At 57.8% G+C, this 27,082-nt stretch overlaps 2 protein-coding genes across 2 annotated transcripts; both read right to left on the bottom strand.

Annotated features, from left to right (window-relative positions):
- Positions 1-577: 577 nt before the first annotated feature.
- Positions 578-8,343, bottom strand: GNB3 (G protein subunit beta 3). The gene is made up of 9 exons (XM_056106823.1): positions 8,277-8,343; positions 8,020-8,058; positions 6,443-6,549; positions 6,286-6,349; positions 6,039-6,201; positions 5,876-5,942; positions 5,579-5,780; positions 2,054-2,270; positions 578-703 (listed from the first exon to the last, which is right to left on the bottom strand). The coding sequence occupies exons 1-9, from the start codon at positions 8,331-8,333 to the stop codon at positions 597-599; spliced, it is 1,023 nt and encodes a 340-aa protein (XP_055962798.1). The 5' UTR covers positions 8,334-8,343; the 3' UTR covers positions 578-596.
- Positions 8,344-10,083: 1,740 nt separating this feature from the next.
- Positions 10,084-26,501, bottom strand: P3H3 (prolyl 3-hydroxylase 3). The gene is made up of 15 exons (XM_056106809.1): positions 26,028-26,501; positions 25,191-25,343; positions 24,076-24,265; positions 23,844-23,975; positions 23,186-23,322; positions 22,021-22,110; positions 18,829-18,881; positions 18,659-18,726; positions 18,392-18,516; positions 14,414-14,503; positions 13,425-13,575; positions 13,159-13,276; positions 12,990-13,065; positions 10,406-10,546; positions 10,084-10,300 (listed from the first exon to the last, which is right to left on the bottom strand). The coding sequence occupies exons 1-15, from the start codon at positions 26,499-26,501 to the stop codon at positions 10,112-10,114; spliced, it is 2,187 nt and encodes a 728-aa protein (XP_055962784.1). The 3' UTR covers positions 10,084-10,111.
- Between the last annotated feature and the right edge of the window lie 581 nt (positions 26,502-27,082).

Genomic DNA, 27,082 nt, shown 5'->3' with positions numbered 1-27,082 from the left:
GGATGCTGGGAATCGAACCCAGATTGGCCGCATGCAAGGCAAACACCCTCCCCACTGTGCTATCGCTCCAGCTCCGCTCCTCTAATACTTTTTAAGTGGAAGCTGCATCTTGGGGTCACAGAAACAGAGAGGAAGCTGGACGCTACAGCCAGATGGAGGTGCTCCACTTTATTGCAGGAAAGAAAAAGGAAAAACAAAAGGATGAAGGGGGCGCAGGCGCCTAACTGGTACCCGGGCCACAGTCGCAGAACTGAGCATCCCGGGTCACCCCGTGGCTCTGAAGGAGGAGGCCTGGGGCTTGGGTGGGAACCTGGTGGCCCGTCCAGGGCTGGAGTCGCTGGGGTCCTTCCTATCAGCAGACGCTATCAGGACCTCGGAAAGCGTACGGAGGCCCTAAAAGGAGCCAGGGCAGCTGTGTTCCTGATGCTGCCCCCCCACCCAACACCCCTCTCCAGAGTACCCACTTTTCTCTAGGAGGAAGTTGGCTGGGAATGGCAGCGGGGGTCTAGAAGGGGAAACGCGTTCAAGCCATGTGAGGGGCCGGGGGGGCGGGGAGCGTGGTCACCTTTATGCTCTTCCCCCCTCCTCGAGCCGCCTCAGTTCCAGATTTTGAGGAAGCTGTCCCAGGAGCCTGTTGCCACGGCCATGCCATCAGCTGTGACCCCCAGGCAGCTGACTCTGTTGTCGTGGCCAGAGAGGATGCCTGCGGAGGAGGGGGAGGGGTCAGAGGTGGAGCAGGACCCCCCACACACACTCGGGCAGGTACCCGGGGATTCATCTGCCTGGGTGGAGGCTGAGAATTAACCCTAAAGGGAGGGTTCCCTCCTGACCAATCTCTTCCTCCAGAGCAGGGGCAACCTCATGGCTTCTAGAAAACACGATAGGAGACCCTTTCATCCTGATCCTTGAAAGAGACCGAAGGGTCCAGAGAGGAAGGGATTTGCCCCAGGGGGCTCAGAAGCTAGGCCCCAGACTCAAGATTTGGGTCTCTTCAGAGGGAACCCTTCTTTCTTTTCTTTTCTTTTTTTTTCTTTTTTTTTTTTTTTTTGTTTTTGGGTCACACCCAGCAATGCTCAGGGGTTACTCCTGGCTCTGCACTCAGGAATTACTCCTGGCAGTGCTTGGGGTACCATATGGGATGCCAGGGATTGAACCCAGGTTGGCCGAGTGCAAGGCAAACGCCCTACCCGCTGTGCTATCGCTCCGGCCCCTCTTTTCTTTTCTTTTCTTTTCTTTTTTTTTTTTCCTGCTTTTGGCCTGGGGATGGAGGGTTGGTTCTAAACCAGGCAGGGCTCAAGGCTCTTCCTGGCTCTGTGCCCAGGGATCACTTCTGGCAGGGCTCAGGGGGCTACAGTAGAACCAGGGATGGAACCCGGGTTCTGCATGCAAGGTGAGTGCCCTACCTGCTGTGCTGTTTCTCCGGCCCAGGGAAACTTTGTTTGAACATTCTGGGAGGGGGGATGCCTAGAGAACTAGCATAGCGGGTAGGGAGTTTGCTTGCATGCTCGAACCAATCAGGGTTCGAGCCCCCACACCCCCTTTGACCCCCTTAAGCACCACCAGGAGTGCTTCCTGAGCACAGAGCCAGGTGTAAGCCCTGAGCATCGCCACATGTGACCCCAAAAACCAAAGACAAGAAGAACATACTCCTATGTTCTTTTTTCCTCTTCTTTTTTTTTTTTTTTGCATTTTGGGTCACACCTGGTGATGCACAGGGGTTACTTCTGGCTCATGCACTCAGGAATGACCCCTGGCAGTGCTCGGGGGGACCATATGGGATGCTGGGAATCGAACCCGGGTCAGCCACATGCAAGGCAAACACCCTACCTGCTGTGCTATTGCTCCAGCCCTCCAATGTTCTTTTTGAACATAGGAATGAGCCCCCAGGGTCTAAAAAAAAAGCCCCTAGACTATCTCTGGCCCAGCGGGACTAGATTCTGAGGGCAGGAAGTAGGGAACAGCCTGGAAGAGGAGGAGGGATGAAGGGAAGAGTTGGGAGTGGGTTTGGGGGGGTCTCCCAGCAGAGAGAGCAGGGCAGGGGGCGGGCTCTTACCCACACGCTCGCCCTTCATGGAGTCCCAGACGTTGCAGTTGAAGTCGTCATAGCCGGCAAAGAGCAAGCGTCCACTGAGGGAGAAGGCCACGGACGTGATGCCACAGAGGATGCTCTCGTGGGTGTAGGTAGCCAGCTCCTGGTCCGCCCGCAGGTCGAACAGACGGCACGAGGCATCGTCCGAGCCGGTGCAGATGGCCTCTCCGCTGGGGAAGAACTGAGGGGATGGACCGTGGGTTCAGCACGCACACCCTGCAGCCCACCACCCCTGCCCTCAGCCTGGCCGTGTCCTCCATCCACTGCCATCTGTCATAGGCTGATGCAGGCTCGGACCTTCCACAGCAGTGATGCTGAGGGCACCAGCCCCGGGGTCAGAGGGAGAACCACCGTGAAGCCCCTGAATCCCCAGTGATCATGTCAGTGGTCATTTGCCTTGCATCCGGCCAACCTGGGTTCCATCCCTTGCATCCCATACGGTCCCTGAGTACTCCCAGGGGTCATTCCTGAGTGCAGAGCCAGGAGTAACCCCTGAGCATCACTGGGTGTGACCCAAAAAAGCACCAAATGCCCCTGCCAGGGGATCGGAGTGATAGGGTGTTTGCAACGGGTAGGGTGTTTGCAACGCACAGTCAGGTAGGGCGTTTGCAACGCACGTGGCCAACCTGGGTTCAATCCCTAGAATTCCATATGGTCCCCCGAGCCCTGCCAGGAGTGTGACCCGAGTACAGAGCCAGAAGTAACACCTGAGCATTGCTGAGGATGGTCCAAAATATTAAACATTTTTTAAAAAATAGTAAATAAACATCTCGATTGAGAAAGGCCAAATGTTGGGGCTTCCAGGCCAGCACACGCCTTGCAGGCGGGAGGCCCTGGGCTCATCCCAAGAACATCCATGTCAGAGACATGATGGAGAAGAGGTGGCAGAATGATACCCATTTAAAGGAAACGAGGGGGCCACAGGGATAGTACAGCAGGGAAGGCGTTTGCCTTGCATGCAGCCGACCCGGGTTCGATTCCCAGCATCCCATATGGTCCTCTGAGCACTGCCAGGAGTAATTCCTGAGTGCAGAGCCAGGAGTGACCCCTGAGAATCGCTGGGTGTGACCCAAAAAGCCAATAAAATAAAAGAAAAATAAAGGAAATGAAAAGGGGGAGCTGGAGAAATGGAATAGACGTTAAGACATTTGCCTTGCCAGGCTGGAGCAATAGTACAGTGGGTAGGGCATTTGCCTTGCACGCGGCCGACCCAGGTTCGATTCCCAGCATTCCATATGGTCCCCTGAGCACCGCCAGGAGGAATTCCTGAGTGCATGAGCCAGGAGTAACTCCTGTGCATTGCCAGGTGTGACCCAAAACAAAACAAAACAAAACAAAAAAAGACATTTGTCTTGCCTTGAGGCTGACCTGCCTTTGATCCTGGCACGGTTTAGGGTCCCCAAAGTCTTCCCAGGAGTAATCCCTGAGCACTGAGGTAGAAGTAAGTCCTGAGCTATGCTGAACGTGACCCCCCAAAACAACAACAACAATACCAAAATCAAAAAGAGGCATGTGGGGCTGGAGCAATAGCACAGCGGGTAGGGCGTTTGCCTTGCACGCGGCCAACCCGGGTTCAGTTCCCAGTATCCCATATGGTCCCCTGAGCACCGCCAGGGGTAATTCCTGAGCTCATAGCCAGGAGTAACCCCCTGTGCATTGCCGGGTGTGACCCAAAAAGCAAAAACAAAACCAAAAAAAAAAAAAAGAGGCATGTTGTGTGCCACTTACTACAAAGACCTAGCAAACAGCTGAGCCAGAGAGATGATATTACAGGGGCGGAGAGACTTGTGAATGGCCAAGCCCAATTTGATCCTCAGCACCACATATGGTCCCTGAGTGAATGCTGAGCACCATAGAGCCAGGAGTTAGCTCTGAGCACCTCCGGGTGGGGCAAAAAAAAAAAAAAAGAAAAACAATAACAAAGGGGGCTAGGGCCAGAGAGATAGTACAATGGGTAGGGCTCTTGCCTTGCACACGGCCAACCTGGATTCAATCCCTGGCACCCCATATGGTCCCCTGAGCACACCAGGAGTGATCCCTGAGCACAGAGCCAGGAGTAAGCCCAGAGCACAGATGGGTGTGGCTCAAAAGTCCAAAAGCAGGCAAGCCAGCAAGAGGGGAGAGGAGATAAGGAGATAATCCAGGTATGAGCTTTGCCTGCAGAGGGCTTCAAGCTGGATCCCCAGCACTGCGTGGGCCACTCCGACCCCCAGCACCACCTTGTATAATCTTGTATATAGGGTCTGGAGCGATAGCACAGCGGTAGGGCGTTTGCCTTGCACACAGCCAACTTGGTCGACCCGAGTTCGATTCCTCCGCCCCTCTCGGGGAGCCCAGCAAGCTACCGAGAGTATCTCGCCCGCACAGCAGAGCCTGGCAAGCTCCCCGTGACGTATTCGATATGCCAAACACAGTAACAACAAAGTCTCAAAAATAGAGACATTACTGGGCCCACTCGAGCAAATTGATGAGCAACGGGAGGACAGTGACATAAAATAAATATATCCTTAGTGACCCTAAAGACCTCAAGACCCAGCCTTTGAGCCATCTATCTGGCCTACTTGATTATCACCCAGTGTTACCTCTGGCCTCCTGTGTGCTGCTTGGGAGGCAAAAACAAACAAACAAAACAAAACAAACATCCCGAACTGAAAAAACTAAAACCAAAGGTTCAATGGGCTGGAGCACCTGCCTGGCCCAGTTTCTGGTTCTGGTATTGCATTGCTGGGAGCGACCCCTAAGTACAGAGCACAGGAACCCCCCTACTGGCCCTATAGGATGGGCCCCCCTCAAAAAAGGGGGGAAACAAAAAGTGGGATCTCTACGCAGGTGCAGTGTCTAGTAATCAAAGGGATGTAATCCAGCTCATCTACAAGATCGAGCTAATCCAGCGGTGTGATCCTACCAGCCCTCTAATCTATTCATCCGTCTGGCCTCCTGCGGATGTGTGGGGATCAACTCATTCCTCCTGAAAACGTCTGAAGTTTTGTTTGCTATGTCTTGGCCATGCCAGGCAGTGCTCAGGGCTTACTTCTGGTTGGCTCTGTGCTCAGGGATCGCTCTTGGTGGGGCTCAGAGGATCCTATGTGGTCCCAGGGATCAAACTCGGGCCAGGCCACATGCAAGGCAAAGAATGTAGTCCCTGTTACTACTCTCTCTCCAGCCCCCTTCCTGGAACCTTCCAGAAGGGAATTTGTTCCCTGGGGAGTGTTTAAAAGCAGGAGGCCAGGGGCTGGAGCGATAGCACAGCGGGGAGGGCGTTTGTCTTGCACACGGCAGATGGAGGTTCAATTCCCAGCATCCCAGATGGTCCCCCGAGCACTGTCAGGAGTGATTCCTGAGTGCATGAGCCAGGAGGAACCCCTGAGTGTCGCTGGGTGTGGCCCCAAAAGATAAGTAAATAAATAAATAAGAGCGGGAGGCTAGCAGGGGCTGAGGCCGTGGCTGATGTATGTGGGGGGGGGGCATGAGGTAGTCTGGGGGACTCACACAGATGGCATTGATGTCCGACTCGTGGCCCGTGAACGTCTGCCGGCACGTCCCCTCTCGCACGTCCCAGAGCTTGGCGCTGGCGTCGCAAGCGCCCGAGATGAAGAGTTTGAAGTCGGGGGACACGGCCAGGCTCATGCAGTCCCCGGTGTGGCCCACGAACACTGTCTTCTGCTGCCCGGTCTCAATGTCCCACAGGGCACTGCCAGGAGGGGGAGCTGTCACCAGGCCAGGCTGCGCCAGCACTGCCTCCCCAGGAGGGGCCTGCCAGCAGCCCCCCAACCCAGGTATCCTCACCATGTGGTGTCCCCTGAGCTGGTCACGATGTTATTGTCATCCAAGAAGCGGCAGCAAGAGAGATAACCTGGGGGGGAGGGGAGTGAGGGGAGGGGACGGTTGGTTCCCTGGCTGCAGAGCCACCACCAGTGGGATGGAGGGGGGAGGGGGGCACCCCGCTCACCGGTGTGTGCAGACAGCTCCCGGCTGACCTTGACCGTGCCCTCCCGGGACTTGAGGCTGTAGATGGAGCACATGTTGTCCAGTCCCCCGCAGGCCACGAAGTTCCCCGACGGGGCATAGGCACACGTCATGACCCAGGAGGAGCGCAGCGGGATGGCGTGCACCTGTGGGGTGCAGAGGCAGGACTGTTTTGGGGGTCCCCCCACTCGGGCGGCTGGGGTAGGCAGGACACCAGGCAGGGCGGGTACCTTATTGGTGGTGTAAGTGTCCCAGACGATCAGCTTCCCATCCTGCGAGGCACTGACCAGCAGCCTGCAGGGGGTGGGGGGTGACACCTCCCATCACCAAACCCCTCTCCCCTCCCTCTGCCAAACTGCCCCCCACTGAGCCCCCCTCACGCCTCACTTGGAGTCAGTGGCCCAGTGCATGGCGTAGATCTTGGCCAGGTGCCCCCTCAGCGTCCGCCGCGTTCTCATCTGGACCCGTCCCGCCACCTCGAGGCCGGATACCAGCTGTGGGAGGGGGCAGGGGGCAGCAGGAGAAGGCAAATGAGGGGCTAGAGTGATAGCACAGCAGGGAGGGTGTTTGTCTTGCCGACCCGGGTTCGATTCCCAGCATCTCATGTGGTCCCCCGAGCATCACCAGGAGTAATTCCTGAGTGTATGAGCCAGGAGGAACCCCTGAGCATCTCCAGGTGTGACCCAAAAAGAAGAAAAAAAAAAGAAGGCAAGTGAGCAGATGTCTGCCCAGATGCTATCGTCCCCCCTGCCATGAAGGGTCCAGTCCAGCTTGAGGTCACAGCCTGCCTGAGAAAAGGACGTGGGGGGGGGGGCAGGAGACACACACAGGCAGGACCAGCATCATGGCTTCAGGACGGAGATGCAGAGGCCGGAGAGACAGAACAGCAGGGAGGGCACTTGCATAGCACACAGCCCATCCAGGGTTGATACCTGGCATCCCATATTGTCCCCTGGGTCCCGCTAGGAGTGATCCCTGGGCACAGAGCCAGGAGTCATCCCTGAGCACAGCAGGAGATGGTCCCCAAACATAAACCAAACCAAACAAACCCAAAAGAGGAATCAGGGGACAGGAGAGATCGTATCTTGGGTCGTATATCTTGGATAGTATCAGTGCTTGCTTTGCATGCGGCTGATCCGGGTTCAATCCCGAGCATCCCATATGGTCCCCTGAGCACCTCCAGGAATAATTCCTGAGCACAGAGGCAGGAGTAAGCCCTGAGGACCACCGGGTGTGGCCCAAACACAAAAAGAGAGAAAGACAAAAAAGGGTGAAAGAAAGAAAGAAGGGAGAGAAAGAAAAGAAAGAGAAAGAGAGGGAAGAAGAGAATGAAAGAGAGAAAGAAAGGGCTGGAGCTATAGTACAGCAGGGAGGGCATTTGCCTTGTATGTAGCCGACCCGGGTTCGATTCCCAGAATCCCATCCATATGGTCCCCCAAGCACCGCCAGGAGTGATTCCTGAGTGCAGAGCCAGGAGTAACCCCTGAGCATCGCTGGGTGTGACCCAAAAAGCAAAAAAAAAGAGAAGAAACTGAGGTCTTGAAGGCCCTCAGCCGTGTGTGTGTGTGTGTGTGTGTGTGTGTGTGTGTGTGTGTGCGACACATGGTTAAGTGTTTAGTGAATGTTTCTGCCAAGCTCAGATGCCACCGAGTTGAAGAATTCTTTCCACTCTTGGAAAGAATGTGCCACTCGAAGAAAGAAAAACAGCCTCCACCTGTCAAGGCAAGGCAGCCTCTGCCATTCACTGCAACTCCACTTCAGAGATGAGAAGTGTGGGGGAAACGGGCCTCGAACCCACACGCTCGTTAGGACACACGTCAAGGCCAGGCCCCCTCCCTTCCCTCTGGCCGGGAACGGACTCCCGGATGGGTTACTGGGTGTCACCCCCGCATCAGGACAGGCTGGACAGAAGGCGCGGCAGCTCGGGGAGCACTGTCCCTCCCCCCTCTCCCCTGTAGCCTCACCTCCGCCAGGGTGATGTCGGCACAGGCTTTCCTGGCATCCTGAGGGGAAAAGCAAGACATCAGGGGGGCCGGGGGTACCGGGCCCCTCAGGGGACTGCGTGCTACGGGCTCAGCTACGAGACGGGTCTGGGAGACTCGCAGGGAAGGGGGGTCTTGAAGGGGTCGTCCAAGAGCAGGGGTCGCCCCCTTTCTCCAGGTTCTCGGTTCTGTGTTTCCTGGGGTTCCGCCCTCCCCGGTGGGGCGGGGAGTGGGGTTACTGCAATCTGTTTCTTGAGTTGTTCTGCTTCCTGCCGCAGCTGCTCCATCTCCCCCATGGCTGCAGGTACAGGGTGACTCCTGCTGGAAACACAGGGGTGGGCCTGTGTTTGGGGGGGGACCCCTCCAGGCTTGGTCTCGGTCCCTCACACCCCACGCCAGGCACCCTTCGAGGTCTGGAACCCACAGCAGCCGGAAAAGAGAGGAAGTGACTAAGCCAGGGCTGGCCCCACCTCCCCACCAGCCCCTCCAGGTTTTGGGGTCCCCTGGAAGCCTGCTGAACCCTCCCTGCGCCCCCCCCCCTTACTTGGGCTCTCCCTGGACCGGTCCCCCGGGCGCTGCCTGACTCCCCGCGCCGCTGTGCCCGCCTGTCACCTGCCCCTGCTCTGCTGGCGAAGGAGCTGGCCTGGCCTGGCCCCGGCTGGGGAGGGCCGAGGACGTCAGGCAAATGCAATCAGCGGGCAGGGCTGGGGGGGGGGGGTGTGCAGGGAGCAGAGCTGGGCCCAGCCCTGGGAGGGGTGCGACAGGAGAGTGCGAGAGGAGGAGCCCCCTCCAAGCCTGGAGAGAGGCCTCCAGGCCCCCCCCCCCCCAGACTCTGCTACTGGGATAAGAGCATCAGGCCCCAGGGGATTAGAGCAAAGCTGTGAGGATTAAGGGTTGGGGTTCTGCAGGGGTGCAAAAGAACAGACAGCGGCCCCCTCCCCGGCTCTGGGCCCCACCCATGGGGAAGCATCCTCTGGCTGTCAGCAGTGAGATGGGAGGGTGAGAGGGCCCCCCCCGGCCCCCTGGTCGGGACCCCCTAATTGTGTCCTCGAGCTCAGGGCAGTGAGGGTGAGTCGGGGGGGGTGCAGGCAGGAAGATTACAAGGGGCTCATCCTGATCATCCTTCTCGACACACCCCCACCAGCTGCCCCAGGTCTGGTCCTGAGGAGGGCGGGGACAGGTACAAGGGAGGCCCCCCCAGGAGGAGGCATTGGCCTGGCCCTGCCTCGGCTGCAGAAGAGGATGCAGAGAGGGAGGCCCTCCCTGCCCCCTGCCCTGCTGGGCTGGGCCTCCCTGTCCCCTGCCCTGCTGGGCTGGTGGCTGGCTGTTCCTCGCTCACGTGACTCTCTCGGGGCCTGGCTGGAGCCAGAATGGCCAGGCCGAGCTGAGTGTGTGTGTGTGGGGGGGGGGGGGGGGGGAACCAGAGGGCAGAGCTGGCGGGCCCGGGGGGGGGGGGGGGGGGGGCAGCTGGCAGGGGTGTGAGGCCATTTGCATGAGGGAGCAGGTGGCTGAGATTTCCCTGACAAATCTCAGGTGTGGGGGGTTGCCTTGGGAGCAGTGCCACCCCCACCCCCCACCAGGAACCCCACAGAAAGGCACAGGAAGGCGCAGAGGGCCTGGGCCAGCAGGTCCTTTTATTGATGGAGGGAGAGGCCCCCCCCCCCCCACCCGCCGGGTCCAGTACCCCTCCCCCCACCCTGGCTAGGCCGAGACCTGGGAGATGAATCACGGGTCTGGAGGGAGGGGTGCACGCTGAAGTCAGGGGTCCCAGGAGTGACCCCGAGTACTGTGCTGGAAGCAGCCCCCGAACACCACCAGCTGTGGCCTCCAAACTGCCCATCTCTCCACTCCAGCCCACCCCCTTCTCTCCAGGGGAGCCGGAGGGCTGCCCGTGGGTCGGCCAGCTGATTTCTGGGTGCATCTGGGGTCCTCTGAGTCCAGGCCGGGAAAGCTTTGGTCAAGTTTGAGATGCTGAGAGAGTCTCTGGTTCTGCTCCTGTTTTGGGGGGGCCTCCGGGGGGGGGTAGTCCTGGGCGTGAGCAAGTGGTCAGAACCACCTGGAACTGTCGTGGCCCTCACAGCTCCTCTCGAACCCGCTTCCCAGCCTTATCATGGGTCTGTGAAAGTTGTCGGCTGGGGGGCTGTGGGGAAGGGTCTCTGCTGGCCGTTTCTCCCTCCTCCTCCTCCTCCTCTTCCTCCTCTTCCTCCTCCTCCTCCGCCTCTTCCTCAGACGCCTTCAGAAGCTCTTGAGCCTTAGTCCACTCCTGTGGGTATGGACGGGGGGGCGGGACGGGAAACAGGAAGAGGGTCTGGTGAGTTCCCATCCACCCTCCCTGCCCCCTCCCTCCCTTGCCCCCAGCTCCCCTCACCTGCTCCTGGTACTCAGGTGCCCACGTGTGCCACAGGGCCAGGGCGCAGCGCCGGCCCCGCGTCACGGCCCACACACCGTGGGGGTTCTCGCCACCAGAGCTGAAGGCCACGAGCCGTCCACAGCGAGGCTGAACCTGAGCCTAGGGGGTGGAGGGGCTGGTCACTCCCAGAATGGACCCTCACAGCACTCACAGGAAGAGGCCCCAGAGGGGGGCGGGGGGGCGGGGTCCCACGGACCTGGGCTCCGGGCCCACTTCAATTCTGCCTCCAGGGACTGTCCTGGGGCGAGTGGGAAAAGGCCTCAGCCTTTCCACACTGAGAGCAGGTGGCACAAGGTGTGTGAAGTGAGCTAGGAAGGCGGGGGTGCAGCCCCAGACACAGTCTTGGGGGGAAGGAACTTGGGGACCCGCCTCAGGTAGGGCCTGGATTAAAGTTGGGGGCTGGGGTGAGCTGAGAGGAGGCCATAGAGGCAGAGATGATGAGAAATCACCTCTCCTGGCCCCTTGATTGAGTTCCTGTTCTGACCTGGAAGCTTCCATGAACCAGGAAGTAGATCACCTGACCTCTATTGATTACCCAGTATTGGCTCATTCTTTTAGTTTCTTGTAATTATTATTATTATTGGCTCGTTCTTTTTTTTTTTTTTTGGCTTTTTGGGTCACACCCGGCGATGCGCAGGGGTTACTCCTGCCTTTGCATTCAGAATTACTCCTGGCGGTGCTTAGGGGACCATACGGGATGCTGGGAATCGAACCCAGGTCGGCCACGTGCAAGGCAAACGCCCTACCCGCTGTGCTATCACTCCAGCCCGTGGCTCATTCTTTTAGTTTCTTGTAATTATTATTATTATTATTATTATTATTATTATTTTGGCTTTTGGGGTCAGGTCCGGTGGTGATGCTCAGGGGTCACTTCTGCCTCTGCACTCAGGAATTGCTCCTGACAGTGCTTGGAAGACCATATGGGATGTCGGGGATCGAACCTGGATCAGCAGCGTGCAAGGCAAATGTCCTCCCTGCTGGACTATTGCTCTGTCCCCGTATTTAAAAAAAAAAATTGGGAAGACAACGCCAGCAGTACTCAGGAATTACTCCTGACTCTGTGCTCACTTTGGGATGGGCTTGGGGGACCATATGGGGTGCTGGGGATTGAATCCAGGTTAGTCACATGCAAGGCAAGCATTTTACCTGTGTACTATCACTAACTCATTCTTTTAGATGCACAAATCAAATGACCTTTTTATTGGCCTCTGGTGTTTTGGCCATGCCTGGTAGTACTCAGGGGCTACTCTTGGCTCTGTGATCAGGACTCACCATCCCTGTCAATTCCCCCAGGAGACCCTGTATGGTGCTGGGACTTGAACCTGAGTTGGCTGCATGGCATGCTAAGCCAGCCCCCTAATCCCAGGCCTATCTCTCTCCCCTCCCCTCAGTAACTTCTTTGTTTTTGGGTCACATCCAGTGATACTCAGGGATTATTGTTAGTTCTGTATTCAGGGTTCACTCCTGGCAGGGCTGAGGGGACCACAAGTGTTGAACCTAGGTCAGCCGCGTGCAAGGCCAGTTCCCTGCCCACTGTATTATGGCTCTGGCTCCTTAATGACTTCTTCTTCTTCTCTTTTTCGGGCCACACCACGCAGTGCTCAGGGTTGACTCCTGGCTCTGCATTCAAAAATCACTTCTGGTGGGCAACCATGTGGGTTGCTGGGGATCAAACCCGTGTTGGCCTCATGCAAAGCAAGCACCTGACCCACTGTACTATCTCTCCAGCTTAATGACTCCGTAACATAACCTTTTAAAATAGGATCTAGGGGACCCAGCTAAGCACCGGCTTTGCGTGCAGGAGGACTGGGTTGAACCCAGCATCCCATGATCTCCTAAGCACAGCCTGGAATGACACCCCACCTCCCCCCCCAAAAAAAAAGACCTGACCTAGGAGTTGTTCTTGAGCACTGCTGGATGTGGTCCACAGACAAAAATAAATTCAAAATCAAACAGGGACAAGGAGATAGCTCAAAGCGTTGCTCATATATTGTTCACACAGAAGGTCTAGTTTTGCTTTCTGAGCACTCCCAGGAGTGATCCCCTCCAAAAAAAATATTCATGCTTGGAATAGCCCCCCAGCAACACTCAGCATGGCCCTGAGACAAAAATAGATGTTATTAGCATTGTCTCCACTGAGAGAAACTGCCTCAGAAGACCCAGATGTGAGCTCAAGTGGGGGGCAGGGCCTCTGCACCCCCTGTTGCACCCACACAATGGGGCCTCCAGCTGCGACCTTCTGTGAGGGGAAGGACTAAGTCCCACCCTGAGATCCTCGGAGCAAGCCCAGGGGATCCCTGGTTCCCTCCTGCCAGGCCAGCAGGATCTGGAAAGACCCCTTGGGGGTCTGCTAACAGGAGTGGAGGTGTCCTCACCTAACTTAAGAAGCCCACACCACAGGTGCACGGTGGGGAGCCCCGGGAAGCAAAGGGTTCAGGGCCCCCAACACACACTATTTCCCTGCATTTGCCTCTGGGAATCTGTTTTGAATGCTGACCCCACACCTGTCACCCTCACCACGTGACCTGTCACTCTCCCCTACCGTCACGGTGACAGCATCCGGCTCTGTGAAGAACAGATTCCCGCCCCGGAAGTCATCGTTGAGGTAGAGGAGGCCACTGGAGAGGAAACAGGAACCGGCCACGGTGAGACCCCAACTCAGACCCGCCTGCCACCCCGCTCCCCCCTTTCCCCACCGCCCCACTGCCCACCTGTAGTCCCGATAGGTGTAGGCGGGGGGCTCCCGCCAGCACTCCCCAGTGTCGGGGTCCAGGACACAGTTGTCGGCATGCACCGGATGGCTCAGGTCCATGCGCTGCGCCTGCTCTCCTAGGAAGCGGGGCACCTGGTGCCTGCTCTGTGCCCCCCTTACCAGCCAGCATCCTCCCACGGCAGCTCCAGGGGCTCAGCTCCCCACCGGAGCAGGGGGCGTCGGGCTGCCGTAGGCAATCTAGTGGTGCTGGGGCTCCCCGGTTACCTTCGATGGCGCTCCGGCACACCAGGTGGGTGAAGGAGAGATGCAGGGGCCGCTCCGGGGAGAAGTAGGCCTGCGTCACGGTGCGCGCCCGCTCGCTCGCCTCCAGCAGCAGCCGCGCGCCCTGGCCCCGCACAGTCCCAGCCTGGGCCAGCTGCAGGATGAGGCCATGGGAGTGGGGGTAGCACCTGGGGGCTAGGATGCCCCCCAGCCCAGGTCCACAGCACAGTGCCTGCTCCCAGTCCTGGGAAACCCCGCCCCTCCTATAAGCCCCGCCCACACCCAGGTCCACCCCAAGATACCCCGCCCACACTAAGCACTGCCTTACCATATGCTCCGTCCATACCAAGCACTGCCTCTCCTAGAAGCCCCGCCCACACTAAGCCCCTCCTCCAGAGAGGCCCTGCCCACACACAGCACTGCCCCTCATAGAAGCCCCGCCCACACCAAGCCCCGCCTCTACTATAAGCTCCGCCCAAACTAAGCACTGCCTCTTGCATAAATCCCTTCGCACCAAGCACCTCTCCTATAAGCCCCGCCCACGCTAAGCTCCACCTCCAGAGAGGCCCCGCCCACACAAAAAGCTCTGCCTCATAGAACTCACCCACACTAAGCCCCGCCTCTACTATAAGCTCCGCCCACACTAAGCACTGCCTTTTCTGTAAACCTCTCCCACAGCAAGAACTGCCTCTCCTATAAGCCCTGCCCACACTAAGTTCCGCCTCCTGAAAAGCCCCGCCCACACTAAGCACCGGCTCTCATAGAAGCCCCGCCCATACAAAGCACTGCCTCCCTGAGAAGCCCTGCCCACACTAATCATCACCTCCCCAAGAAGCCCCACCCATGCTAAGCCCCGCCTCCCCATAAGCCCCGCCCACACTTAGCTCCGCCTTCAAGAGAAGCGCTGTCCCTTCGAAGCCCCACCTCCTTGGAACCCCTCCTTACTCCCCCTTTTTCTACTCTGTAGGAGGGGGTCCCTAGGATGCTCTCACCTGCGCAGCTTTGAGCACTGTGAGACCCTGGAAGCGTTCGTGGGGAGTGTGAGGGGAGCGGCGGCCCTGGGTTCCGGCCCCTGCAGCATCCTAAATAGGAAAGGGGTTGAGTCCTGGTTCCCTGTCCCCCCCCCCCCCACCTCCCACCCAGCAGGCCCTGTCAAATTCCCGTCTGGATGAAAGGGGTCGGAGCACAGAATTCTGGAGAGGCTCCTCAGGTGGGAGCCATCAAGGAGAGAGGGGCAGCTGGGGAAAGGGGCAAGGCCCACTCACTGGGTTTGAGCAGTGGAGAGAGGGGTCTCTGCATCTGGGCCCCAAGAGGAAGTTTGCTAGGCCAGGTCTTGACTGAGTGGGAGAGATGTCACTCTCTGCCCCCTTCCATGGGTACGCTGGGAAGACACACTTGGAGGGGGCTAAGAATCCCAGATGGCCCTCGGCTCTCCTGGAATTGGCACATACCTCTCCTGACACCCATTCTTCGGGGTTTCTGCATCATGCAGGAAGTCCCCCAGCTAGGATCGATCCCCTGGACACAGATCACAGCTTTGAGAGGCCACTGAGTCGCCCCTGTCATCTCACCTTCTAGCCTGTGTACTGAACACTGAGCACACGCCAGGCCTGGAGGCAGGCGGGTGGGGGGTCAGTGTAGGTCAGTGTTGCTGAGAACCAACAGCGGGGTTCGTATTTGGAGACAGAAACCAAAAAGCCAGATCAACTCATAGGTGAGACCACATGTCAATGTGATGTCTGAGTTAATGCCATTTGATACAAAGTGACCACCTGACTAGCTCAGGTAAGAAAAACATGGCAGGCAGCAGAAACAGCAGGGGCAGAGTCCTGAGACCAAAGGACTTTAGAGGGATCACGGAGGAGAGACAAGGTTCTGTAGTCAGAAGTGATCCTCAACCCCATTCTCTCTTCCTCCTCCTCCTCCTCATCATCTTTTTGTTGTTATTTTGTTTCTGCTCACGGCAGTGCTCAGGGCATCTCCCTGGCTCTGCACTCAGGGATCACTCCTGGCGGCTTGAGGAATCCTATGGGGTGCTGCGGATCGAACCTGGGTCAGCCACATGCAAGGCAAACGCCCTACCTGTTGTATTATCGCTCCAGCCTCATCATCGTAACTTAAAAAAAAATGTGGGTGGGCTCGTATCTGGTGGTGCTCAAGGGTTATTCCCAGCTCAGTGCTCACTTTGGACACTACTTGGGTTACTATATGTAATGCCAGGACTTGAATCCAGGTGACTCACAAAGACTTTGCTCCAGTCCATTGAGTCATCTCTCCATCCCTTCTTGGATTATCTTCCATTTTATAGTTTTTCTTTTCCTTCTTCCTTCCCTCCCTCCCTCCTTTCTTTCTTTCTTTCTTTCTCTTCCTTCCTTCCTCCCTTCCTTCTGTCCTTCCTCCCTTCTTTCCTTCCTTCTCTTCTTCCTTCCTTCTCTCCCTCACTTCCCTCTTCCTTCTCCCTCCCTCCCTTCCTTCCTTCCTTCCTTCCTTCCTTCCTTCCTTCCTTCCTTCCTTCCTTCCTTCCTTCCTTCCTTCCTTTGTTCATAGTACTCCTGGCTCGGAGTTCGGGGGACCACACAGTGCTGAGCAATCTCCGGCCCTTCAGCTTTGGGCTGTTAGAGCACTGTTAGAGCACGTACCTTGCATACATCAGGCCCTGGGTCTGATCTCCGATTCCACAAAAGAAAAAAAAAAGCCCTATCTTTGATTTTTCTAAAACTTTCTCACGTGTCCCCCTCTCTCCATTCCCTGGAAGTCAGGAGCTAAGCTAAGGCATCCGCGTCACCCCATCTTCTCCCTCGGCATTCTGCCCCTTTCCCTTCCCGTTGCATTCTCCACACGGCCACTAGAGGGATCCTTCAGCTCTCGGGCTGCGATCCGCCCAAGAGCCCGCCCCACCCCCCGCCCAAGTCCTCCACTAAACTGACCACTATCTGCAGTAACATCCGGAGTCCTGGGGCCAGAGGGGGTAGGGAGTTCGCCTTGTATGTGACTGACCCAGGTTCAATTCCTGGCACCCCCCCCTGGGTGTGCAGAGTCAGGAGTAAGCCCTCAGTATCGCTGGGTGCGGCTCAAAAAAAAAAAAAAAGAATTTCTTGGTGTGGCTCAAAAACAGACAAATCAACAAAGAACCTCTTGGTAGGACACAGAAGCCCATTCACTGCCCCTCCCTGCCTCTGAGTTCTCTTCCGTCGTGCCCTCTCCCTCACCCCTGGCTAGTACACAGTCTGATGATAAATAAGTGAACACTGACCACTTTTTTTTTTTTCTTTTTGTGTCACACACAGCGATGCTCAGGGCTGACTCCTGACTCTGCACTCAGAAATCACTCCTGGCGGTGCTCAGGGGACCATATGGGAGGCTGGGAATCGAACCTGGGTCAGCCGCGTGCAAAGCAAACGCCCTACCCACTGTGCTGTCGCTCCAGCCCCTGACCACTTTCTTTTTACTTTTCTATTTTTTTATTTTGCTTTTTGGGTCACACCTGACGATGCTCAGGGGTTACTCCTGGCTCTGCGTTCAGGAATTACTCCTGGCCATGTGGGGGGATTGAACCTGGGTCTGTGCGTGCAAGGCAAACGCCCTCCCCGCTGGATATTATCAATCTGGCTGCTCTTTTTTTTTTTTTAAGCTGGCCATACCCAGCAGTGCTCAGGGGCTACTCCTGGCTCCGTGCTCAGTGATTACTCATGGTGATGCTCAGGGCGAACTAGGGCGAACCATATGCAAGGCCGGAGCCTTAGCTTCTGTACCTGATCACTCTTTTGATGCGTTTTTGTGCCACACCCAGCAAGTGCTCAGGGATCACTCCTGGCGGGGATCAGAGGACCATATGGGGTGCCTGGGATCGAACCCAGGTAGGCCGTGTGCAAGGCAAACATCTTGCCCACTGTACTACCACTCGGGTCTAGTTGTCTATAGTTGTCTGAGCACTTTCCAGAGAACTAGCTCAACTCTCAGACACAAACATCTTGATTTCCGGTAAGAGGTAAGGCAAGGAGGCTTAAGTTCCATCATCCTCCCTGGAGCTCTAAGTCCAGCCATTGCCACACTACCCCGGCCTCGCCTTCCAAACACTCCCTTCCCAGCTCCGGCTGGCTCCACCCCGCTGATGACTCATGACTCTGCATCTCAGCAGAGGTATCAGCAGGGTGCAGGCTTCTTTTATCTCTCTTTTTTTTTTGCTTCTTGGGTCACACCCGGTGATGCACATGGGTTACTCCTGGCAGTGTTCCGGGGACCATATGGGATGCTGGGAATCGAACCCTGGTTGGCCGCGTGCAAGGCAAACGCTCTACCCACTGTGCTATTGCTCCAGCCCCGTCTTCTTCTATCAAACTTCCCACTGCCCCCTCCAGACGGTGCCCCCAAAGGATGTGATCATCAACCTGTCACTGGAGGGTTCCCAGTCCCCAGTTAGGGAAGGTGGGGTGACGTGTGAAGGCGGACCTCCAATGAGAGCATGGAGGCTTCCCAGAAGGGCAGAGGCATGCTACAAATTTGAATGGGTCACTGTCCCCAAACTAGAAGGGGTCTGGGCAGGGGGAAAGAAGCCTGGGGGACCATGGAACAAACCAAACCCCCAACTCTCCTCTATCCTCCTCGTTTCCTTTTTTTTTTCTTTTTTTGCTTTTTGGGTCACACCCGGCGATGCACAGGGATTACTCCTGGCTCTGCACTCAGGAATTACTCCTGGCAGTGCTCAGGGGACCATATGGGATGCTGGGAATCGAACCCGGGTCCGCTACATGCAAGGCAAGCGCTCTCCGCGCTGTGCTATAGTCCCGGCATCTCCTCTCCCTTTCTTGGGCCTCTTAATGCTCCCTGCCTGGTTCTGCTTTTCTGTTTCCGGCTCAGGCCCTGCTCTGTGAGGCTGAGGACCAGCACTCATGCACAGCTGGGGGGTCAGGGCAGAATGGGGGGTGGGATAGGGGCCAGGGGTCGCCCCTCCGCCTGCCCAGACCCCCTACCTTGGCCAGCTGCAGCAGCTCCCCGCATTCGGCCGCCGTGAGCAGCCCGTCCAGCACGACCCTCTCAGACCCGTTCAGCTGTCTTGCGTCCTGGGTCAAGGTCACCCCCTCCAGGAGGAGGACATCTGCAGGCAAGGGACAGGGCAGAAGGGGACTGAGACTCCCCAGAGGCAGCTCAGGCAGGAGGTGGCATCGTCCCCCACCCCATCCCCTGTCCCCCCGAGCCCGTGGGCTCCTGCCCACCTCCCCTTTCCCCCAAGGACTCACCCTTCCAGTGCGCCAAGGGCTTGGGTTCTGGGGGTTCGTGGTCCCAAGGCCTCTTCTCCTGATCCTCTCTCAGGGGCAGGAGACATGCTCAGAGGGTGCACGTGACACTCGGGGTCTGTCTCCCTGCGCCCCGCCCCCGGGACACCCCATCTTCACAAGGCGGCTCCTACCTGAGCTTTGCTCTGAGGGCCTCGGGGATGAGAGTGTCGGGGGTCCAGGGATCCTGCGAGAGCGGGGAAAAGTGGCATCACCCACCAAGACCTTAGACTCGAAATCAACACAGCTGGGGGCCTCTGGCTTGGGGGAGGGGAGCTCCCCCTCAACTCCCCCCTACCCCTGACACTGGGCACAACCTGGGATAATGATGCTACAACAGCTGTGTGTGTGTGTGTGTGTGTGTGTGTGTGTGTGTGTGTGTGTGTGTGTGGTGTGTCTGTGTGAGGGGGGCACACCCAGCAGAGCTCAGGGGCTATTTCTTTTATTTATTTATTTATTTTTGCTTTTTGGGTCACACCCAGCTTTGCACAGGGGTTACTCCTGGCTCTGCACTCAGGAATTACTCCTGGCGGTGCTCCCGGGACCATATGGGATGCTGGGAATTGAACCTGGGTCAGCCACGTGCAAAGCAAACGCCCTAACCGCTGTGCTATCGCTCCAGCCCCTCAGGGGCTATTTCTAACACAAGCTCAGCTCAAGAGTTGCTTCTGGTGGTGCTTGCAGGATCATGTGGCAAAGGGATCAAACCCGAGACTCCCCCACGCGAAGCAGAACATGTGCTCCAACCTTTTATTCAATGCTACTCTTTTTTCTTTTTTCTTTTTGGGTCATACCTTGTGATGCACAGGGGTTACGCCTGGCTCTGTACTCAGAAATTACCCCTGGCGGTGCTCAGGGGACCATATGGGATGCTGGGAATCGAACCCGGGTTGGCTGTGGGCAAGGCAAGCACCCTACCTGCTGTGCTATCACTCCAGCCCCTCCAATGCTATTCTTCTTCCTCCTTTTCTCCTTCTTCCTTCTCCTCCCCCTCCTCCTCTCCCTCCTTTTCCTCTCTCCTCCTCTTCTTTCAGGTTTTTTTTTTTTTTTTTTTTACCACAGCCAGCAGTGCTCAGGGCTTATTTCTGACTCTGCTCAGGGATGAGTCCTGGAGTTAGAACTCCTTGGAGGACCATATGGGGTGCCTGGGACCAAACCCCATTGATCTTGTGCAAGGCAAGCACCCTACCTGTTACACTATCTCTCCTGACCCTCCAGATGCTATTCTAAGAGTTTTCTCCACAAAGGCAGAATTTCTCATTTAAAGTGTCTCAGGTCTCTGGACCCCGATCATTTACAATTTTAGAATTCCAGGAGCACGCAGCCGCAAAAGCTGGCAGTGCAACCTCTCATGAAATATTCATTATAAGCAATAGTAAATAAATTATCTAGCATCTGCCTGTGGCAAACAGGCTTGAGTGATGGTGGGAAAAGTCGAAATAAAAAGGTCGAAATAATATCCCGGAAGGGGCTGGAGCGATAGTACAGCGAGTAGGGCGTTTGCCTTGCACGCGGCTAACCCAGGTTCGAGTCCCAGCATCCCATAGGGTCCCCTGAGCACTGCCAGAAGTAATTCCTGAGTGCATGAGCCAGGAGTAACCCCTGTGCATCTCTGGGTGTGACCCAGAAAGAAAAAAAAAAGAAAGAAAATTTAAAAATTAAAAAAAAGAAAGGAGGAGGGACTGGAGAGATAACACAGCGGGTAGGGCGTTTGCCTTGCACGCGGCCTACCCGGGTTCGATTCCCAGCATCCCATATGGTCCCCTGAGCACCGCCAGGAGTAACTCCTGAGTGCAGAGCCAGGAGTAACCCCTGTGCATCGCCAGGTGTGACCCAAAAAGCAAAAAACAAAAAAAAAAAAAAAAAGAAAGGAGGAGACAGGACAGGAGACAGGCCAGCAGCTGAGTTATTCCAGATAGGCACAAACGCTGCTGGGCCCAGATGTCTGGAGCCTTGGTGGGATGGGGGCAGACAAAGTCCTGCCGAAAGCCCAGTACTCCACCCACCCACATCTGGCTCCCACCGCTGCCAGGGAAATGTCCCTGCTTCACAAATTATCTCGGAGAGGCACCAAAGCAGCTGGGGGTCCCAGCTCCACAACTCCTGAAGCAGGTGGCCAGATCTGCAGCTGTGCAACACCTCCAAAATCACAGAGCCCAGGAGAAGCCCGCAAATCAGGTGGGAAAACTCGAGTTGAAGCCACTGAGCTCAGTGAGTGAGAACAGAAGGCCCAACTCGAACCTAAGGGCTCAGTAAATCCACAGCTCACGACCTTAGCAATACCATCAGGAGATACATGTTGCAATAGGCAATAAAAAGTAAATTATTTTGTGCCTGCTAAGGGCACAGACTTGAGGAGGGGAAACTGGGAACATTGTTGGAGGGAAATGCATGTTGGCGTGGTCTGGTGTTGGAATACTGAATCCCTGAAACAGCTGTATTTTGAACAACTTTGTAACTCATGGTGTTTACATTCTAAAACAAGGGGCTGGAAGGATAGCACAGCGGGTAGGGTGTTTGCCTTGCACACAGCTGACCCAGGTTCAATCCTCGGCATCCCATATGGTCCTCCAGTAATGCCTGAGTGCAGAGCTTAATCCCTAAGCATTGCTGCAAAATGCAAAAATAAATAAATAAATACAAACAATAAGAATTTTTTTTAAATAATGAAAAAACTGTGTCAGAGGGTGGGCGAGATAGTACAGTGGGTAGGGCTCTTGCCTTGCATATGGCCAACCCAGGTTTGACCCCCAGCACCCCAGAGGGTCCCCTGAGCCCTGCCAGGAGTGATCCCTGAGCACAGAGCCAGAAATAAACCCTGAGGATGGATCCAGGAATAAACTCTGAGCACAGCCAGATGTGACCCAAAAACCAAAAATAGATAAATAAAATGTTCAATACCCAGCCCTGCGTGATCCCCTGAGGATGGCCAAGACTGATCCCCAAACACAGAGTTGGGAGAAGCCTGGTACAAGTCGAACAGTTAAAAAAAAAAGGAAAAAAAAAAGTCGGGATCAGAGTGAAAGTGCAGCGGGCAGGGTATTTGCCTTGCAGGCAGCTGTCCCGGGTTTGATCCCTGACACCCCGTATGGTCTCCAGAGCCCTGTCAGGATTGATCCTGAGCACAGAGCCAGGAGTAAGCCCTGAGCACTGCTGGGCATGGCCCCCCAAACAAAACCAAAATCAAGCAAACAAAAGAAACATAGAGTTAACACTAATGCAAACCTGTTACCTAAATTACAATAAGAAAGAGTATACAGGTATGCATATGTTTGGAGGGGGGTGTACTGGGGGCCAGGGGATAGAGAAGGACAGTAGTCACTCACAGGATCCTTGAAGCTCGCCCCCAAGTGCTCCACGGCGTAGTAGAGCTGCCTCTTCTCTCCCAGAGACCGCAGGATGAAGCGCTGGATCTCCTGGGGGGATGGAGGGGTGGGGCAAGAAGTGAGGCGGGCTGGCTCGGGTTCTAGAGGACCCCCTCGCTGGGTCTCTGTGACGCTCCCTTTCCTACAGCTCCAAAGCCAGGGCGGAGGGTACGAGTGTGGGCGGGTGTGTGTGTGTGTGTGTGTGTGTGTGTCCCTGTGTGTGTGTCTGTGTCTGTGTGAGATCGGAGTATTCGTGTGAGCCTGTGTGTGGCCATGTGGGCCCGAGAAGCTTGGGGCGGGGGGGCGGTATGTGTGTGTGCGCGCGAATCTGGGAGTCTTCGGGAGTGGGCTGGCGTGGGTGAGTGTTCAACAGTGACTGAGTATGTCTGAGTGTGAGAGTATGTGGGAGTTCTCGAGAGGATTAGTCTGTGTGAGTCTGTGTGTGTGTGAATATAAAAAGACGTATAAGGGGCTGGAGGGAGCACAGGATGAAGATCCTTGCCTTGCATCCTTCTGACGCTGATCCTGGATCCCCCCAACCCCACGTAGAGTCCCCTCCAGAGTACCACCAGGGGTCACTCCTGAGCACAGAGGCTAAGGTAGCTACTGGTGTGGTCCCCAAACCCAAATAGCACTGTAGCACTGTCCTCCCGTTGTTCTTCCATTTGCTCGAGTGGGCACCAGGAACGTCTCCATTGTGAGACTTGTTGTTACTGGTTTTGGCATATCGAATATGCCACGGGGAGCTTGCCAGGCTCTGCCATGTGGGCGGGATACTCTCAGAAGCTTGCCGGGCTCTCTGAGAGGAAAGGAAGACTCGAACCTGGGTTGGCCGCATGCAAGGCAAACGCCCTACCTGCTGTGCTATTGCTCCATCCCAAACCCAAATAAAATCAAATAAATTTTTTTTTGGGGGGGGAGCCACTCCCTGTGGTGTTCAGGATTTACACCTGCTCTGTACTCAGGGATCACTCCTGGTGGGTTTCAGGCATCAGATGGGCTTCCAGGTATTAAACCTGGGTCAGCCACGCGCAAGGCAAGCGTCTAGGCCACTGTACTATCTCTCTGGCCCTGAGTGCAGGAACTCTGGGGGCCTGTTTGACCCGGGCAGGTGTGCATGGGGTACCTCTCTGGGCCCGAGGCCGGGTGTCGGCTCTCCCAGCTGGGCCTGGTACTGGTCCAGGGCCTTTTGGGCAGCCTCGTCCTCCGGGTAGAAGAGCAGGACGCTCAGAACGTTTTCCACAGCCTGGGACAGATTTCCCACTGGAGAGAGAAGAGTCCGGGTGGAGAAGCAGGCCCCAAGAACAGCAATGAATGACCTTGGGCTGGGGCAGGAGGGACTTGGTGGGGGAGGGGGGAAGGAGGGCCGAGCAGGACCCAGGGACTCCGAAGCCCCCATCCCAAGGCTCACTTCAAGGCTTCCTCTCCAAGAATCACTGCAACCTACCTTCCTGTGCCGCCAGAGATGGAGCAGGAGGACAGAGAAGGGAAAAAAGGTGAAAAGCAGCAAGCGCGGGGAGCCCTGGGTTCGTCTCTAGCATCATCCCCGACGGCGCCCAAGGAGAGCAAATTAGCCTCCTCCGGGGAGGAAAGGCCTAGCACGCACTGGATTCGATTCCCTGTATCCCCTAAGGTTCCCGAGCACCGCCCGGAGGGATCCCTGAGTGCAGAGGCAGGATCAACCCTGAGCGCTGCGCGACGGCTCTGGGTTCGACTCCCTCTCTCAGCATTCCCAGCCCCGCTCACGCCACCCCCCCCCCCCACCTCGGGGTTCGCCCACTAACCTTGCGCATGCGCCTCATGCAGTCGCCGCAGCTGGCTGGGCAGGAAATCGGGGACCGGGAAGTTGCGACCCGGCCTCGTGGCCGTGGCCTCCACGCAACGCTGCCGGCACTGCAGGACCCGAATCCAGTGGCCTGCGCAGGGTTCGGGTGGGGGAGACGCAGCTGTGAGTGTTGCACGCGCTGTCTCCCTCCCGGTCCCGGGAGAAGCCCCCAAAGGGCCGCGGCTCTTTACCCGCGATGGCCTCATAGAGACCCCCCTGGCCGCCAGCTTCGTCCTCCTCGCTGTGCTCCTCAGGCCCCTCGCAGCCCGCCCGGCAGCTCTCCAGCTCGGCCAGGCTCTCCCTCAGGGCGTCCTCCAGCCAGGGCAGGGCCAGGCCGGCCTCCTGCTTCCCGAGGAGCTCTAGGCCCATGTCATAGGCTGCCTGGGGACAGGGGAGGGGAGTGGTCAGTCGCCAGGGGACCAGGTAGTACTGAAGAGATGGGGCAAGGCGCGGTCTCACCCCACTGGGTTCTGTGCCTGCTCCTGGCTCTGCGCTCAGGGATCACACCTGGCTCAGGGGACCATATGGGATGCCGGGGATCGAACCTGGCAAGTGCTCAGCCTGCTGGACTATTCGTCCGGCCTTCAAGGCTTATTCCTGACTCTGTGCTCAGGGGTCACTCCTGGCGGGGCTCAGGGGACTATGGGTGCCCAGGATCTAACTCAGTTGGCTGCGTGCAAGGCAAGCGCCCTGCCTGCTATACTATCTCTTGGGCCTCCGTCTCACTTGGGACAGGGACCCTATGCCCTGTGTCCCCCTGGGAAGTCGGGAGAATCTCTCAACCAGAACACAACATTCCCAGTGGGGTGGGGGGGGTGGGGTCACACCTGGTATACTCAGGGGCTACTCCTGGTTCTGTGCTCAGGGGTCACACCTGGTGGTACCTGGGGACTGTGTATGGGGCCAGGGATCGAATCTGGGTCAGTTGCATGAGAGGCAAATGTCTCTGTCCTTGTATTCTTTCCTGCCCCAGAACCCAAAACCATTTTTTTTTTTTTTTGCTTTTTGTGTCACACCCAGCGATGCACAGGGGTTACTCCTGGCTCTGCACTCAGGAATTATCCCTGGCGGTGCTCAGGGGACCATATGGGATGCTGGGAATCGAACCCGGGTCGACCGCGTGCAAGGCAGACGCCCTACCCGCTGTGCTATTGCTCCAGCCCCAGAACCCAAAACCATTTGACACGAGTGGACCTCAGGAAGTAAACTAAGCCCCACAAAAGGATCCCCCCAGACCCCGCCTGGGATAAGAAGGACTCAACTCAGAGAGGATATGGCACAGCCTGGACTGGGGGAGGGGTCTCACCCAGTGGGGGGGTGTCTCCAGGTCCCGGAAGCTCTGGGGCCGCACCCCAGACATCCGTCTGTACTTGGCCATGTCCTCCCGCATCTGCAGGTGCGTTGGGTTGGCCACAAAGAAGGTGTGGGCAGCAGCGGCCGCCAGATCCAGCTTCTTCAGCTGCGGGGCGGGAAGGAGGAAGGGGGGGGGGGGTCCCTGCCCTGAAGTGGAGGTGTCAAACCTCTGCTCCCCCAACCCTGACCCTCCTCCGAGGCTGCCCTCTCCTGGGACCTTCTCAGAGACTGGTCGGAATTGTCCCCCTCCTAGCCTCTAGATTCCTCCCTTCCCCGTCCCCAACCAATATTGGGGGGCTAAGGAGAGCCTGGGGGAGGGGAGGGTATGCATCAAAGGACATGGTGCTGCAGAGGGGTTAGAGGAAGTGATGGGGGGGGGGGGGACACCTGAGCCGGCTATAGAACCCGCAGGTCTCTAGGACCCGGAGTTGAGGGGTGTGATCAGTGCCCCCCCACACACTTCTCAGCCACGTAGGCAGAAGCTACTGGCCCAGGAGCCGTGCAGTGTCCACTGTCCGCTCCCCCCAATGCCAGCTGGCCCGGGTTCCCCTCCGCCTGACTCTTGCTTCTGACACAGCTGCCCCAAGCGGATGGGGATCGGGGGGTCCCCCACTCTCAGCCGCCCCACGCTCCCCACCCCGCCGCTCTCCTTCCAGGGAGGAGGCGGCGCTCGGCTCCACGCGCGCCCCGGAATTCCGAGTCTGCCCTCCCCCCCCCCCGCACCCCGTCTCCCGGAGGCGGGGCCCCTCGGCGCGGCAGGGGTGCAGCGGCCGGGCGGGGAGCCCCCCACCTGGTAGTAGGCCCGCTGCAGGTAGTTGTAGGGCTCCCGGCGCTGGAAGGCGGCCCGCAGCGCGCTGCCCAGGCGGAACCGCGCCGCGCCCCCGGGGCCCAGGCGCCGCGCCCCGCAGCGGGTCAGGCAGTCGGCGCGGCCGAGCGCGGCGCGCAGCAGCAGCGGCTCCCAGGGGCGCGGCGCGGCGGGGGACCCCGGTTCGGGCTCGGCCGCGCAGCGCGCCCCGCAGTCCCGCCGCGCGCGGCCCAGCGCCGCCCGGCTCCGCAGCGCCTCCCGCAGCAACGCCACGGCCCGCGCCCAAGCCCCGGCCGCGTAGGCGCGCAGCCCGTCGGCGTAGAGCAGGTCGGGGGCCTGCAGGGGCGCCCCCGGGGACAGCGAGGCCAGCGAGGCCAGCCCGGGGGGCTCCGGGGAGCCCGCGGGAGGCAACAGCAGCAGCAGCAACAGCAGCAGGAGCAGCCGGAGAAGCTGCAGCATCGTGGCGGGGCGGCCGCGCGCGGCCGAGCGCGGAATGCGGACGCCGACTAGGGGGGTGGGGGGGAGGGGAGCGAGGGAAGAAGGGGGGAGGCGGCGGGGGCGGGAGGGGAGAGGGAGGAGGGAACCAAAGCCGAGGGAGGGCCCCGAGACTTGGGGGAGGTTTGGGGGGGGAGGAAGGAGCGGGCTCGGAGAGCTGATGGGGCCCCAGAGCCAACCCGGGGAGACGCCAGTGGGAGGGAGATGGGGAGGGAGAAGTCTTGGGGCGCCCCGCGGAAAGTCTTCGGCACAAGGAGGGTGACGTGCGGGGAGCCACACCAGGACTGAGCGGGAGCCCGGAAGAGCCGCCTCGCTGGACTCCCCGAGGCACAGCTGGGGTCCTGCCCACCCCTCCACGTTGGGTTCTGGAAGAGGAGCGTCACCAACCCCCCAACACACACAGACACACACAGACACACACACACACACACACACACACACACACACACTTTTGGTTAAAAAAAGCTTTAGAATAGAAAGGGGCAAGAAGGGGCTGCTGGGGCCTTGTAAAACCTAGTCAGGCCCAAACCCTTTTCCTGCAGGGA

The sequence above is a fragment of the Sorex fumeus genome, unplaced genomic scaffold (assembly GCF_029834395.1).
Source record: "Sorex fumeus unplaced genomic scaffold, SorFum_2.1 ptg000148l, whole genome shotgun sequence".
NCBI lineage: Eukaryota > Metazoa > Chordata > Mammalia > Eulipotyphla > Soricidae > Sorex > Sorex fumeus.
The sequence above is the reverse complement of the archived record's forward strand: the minus strand, read 5'-3'. Positions and strand labels throughout refer to the sequence as shown.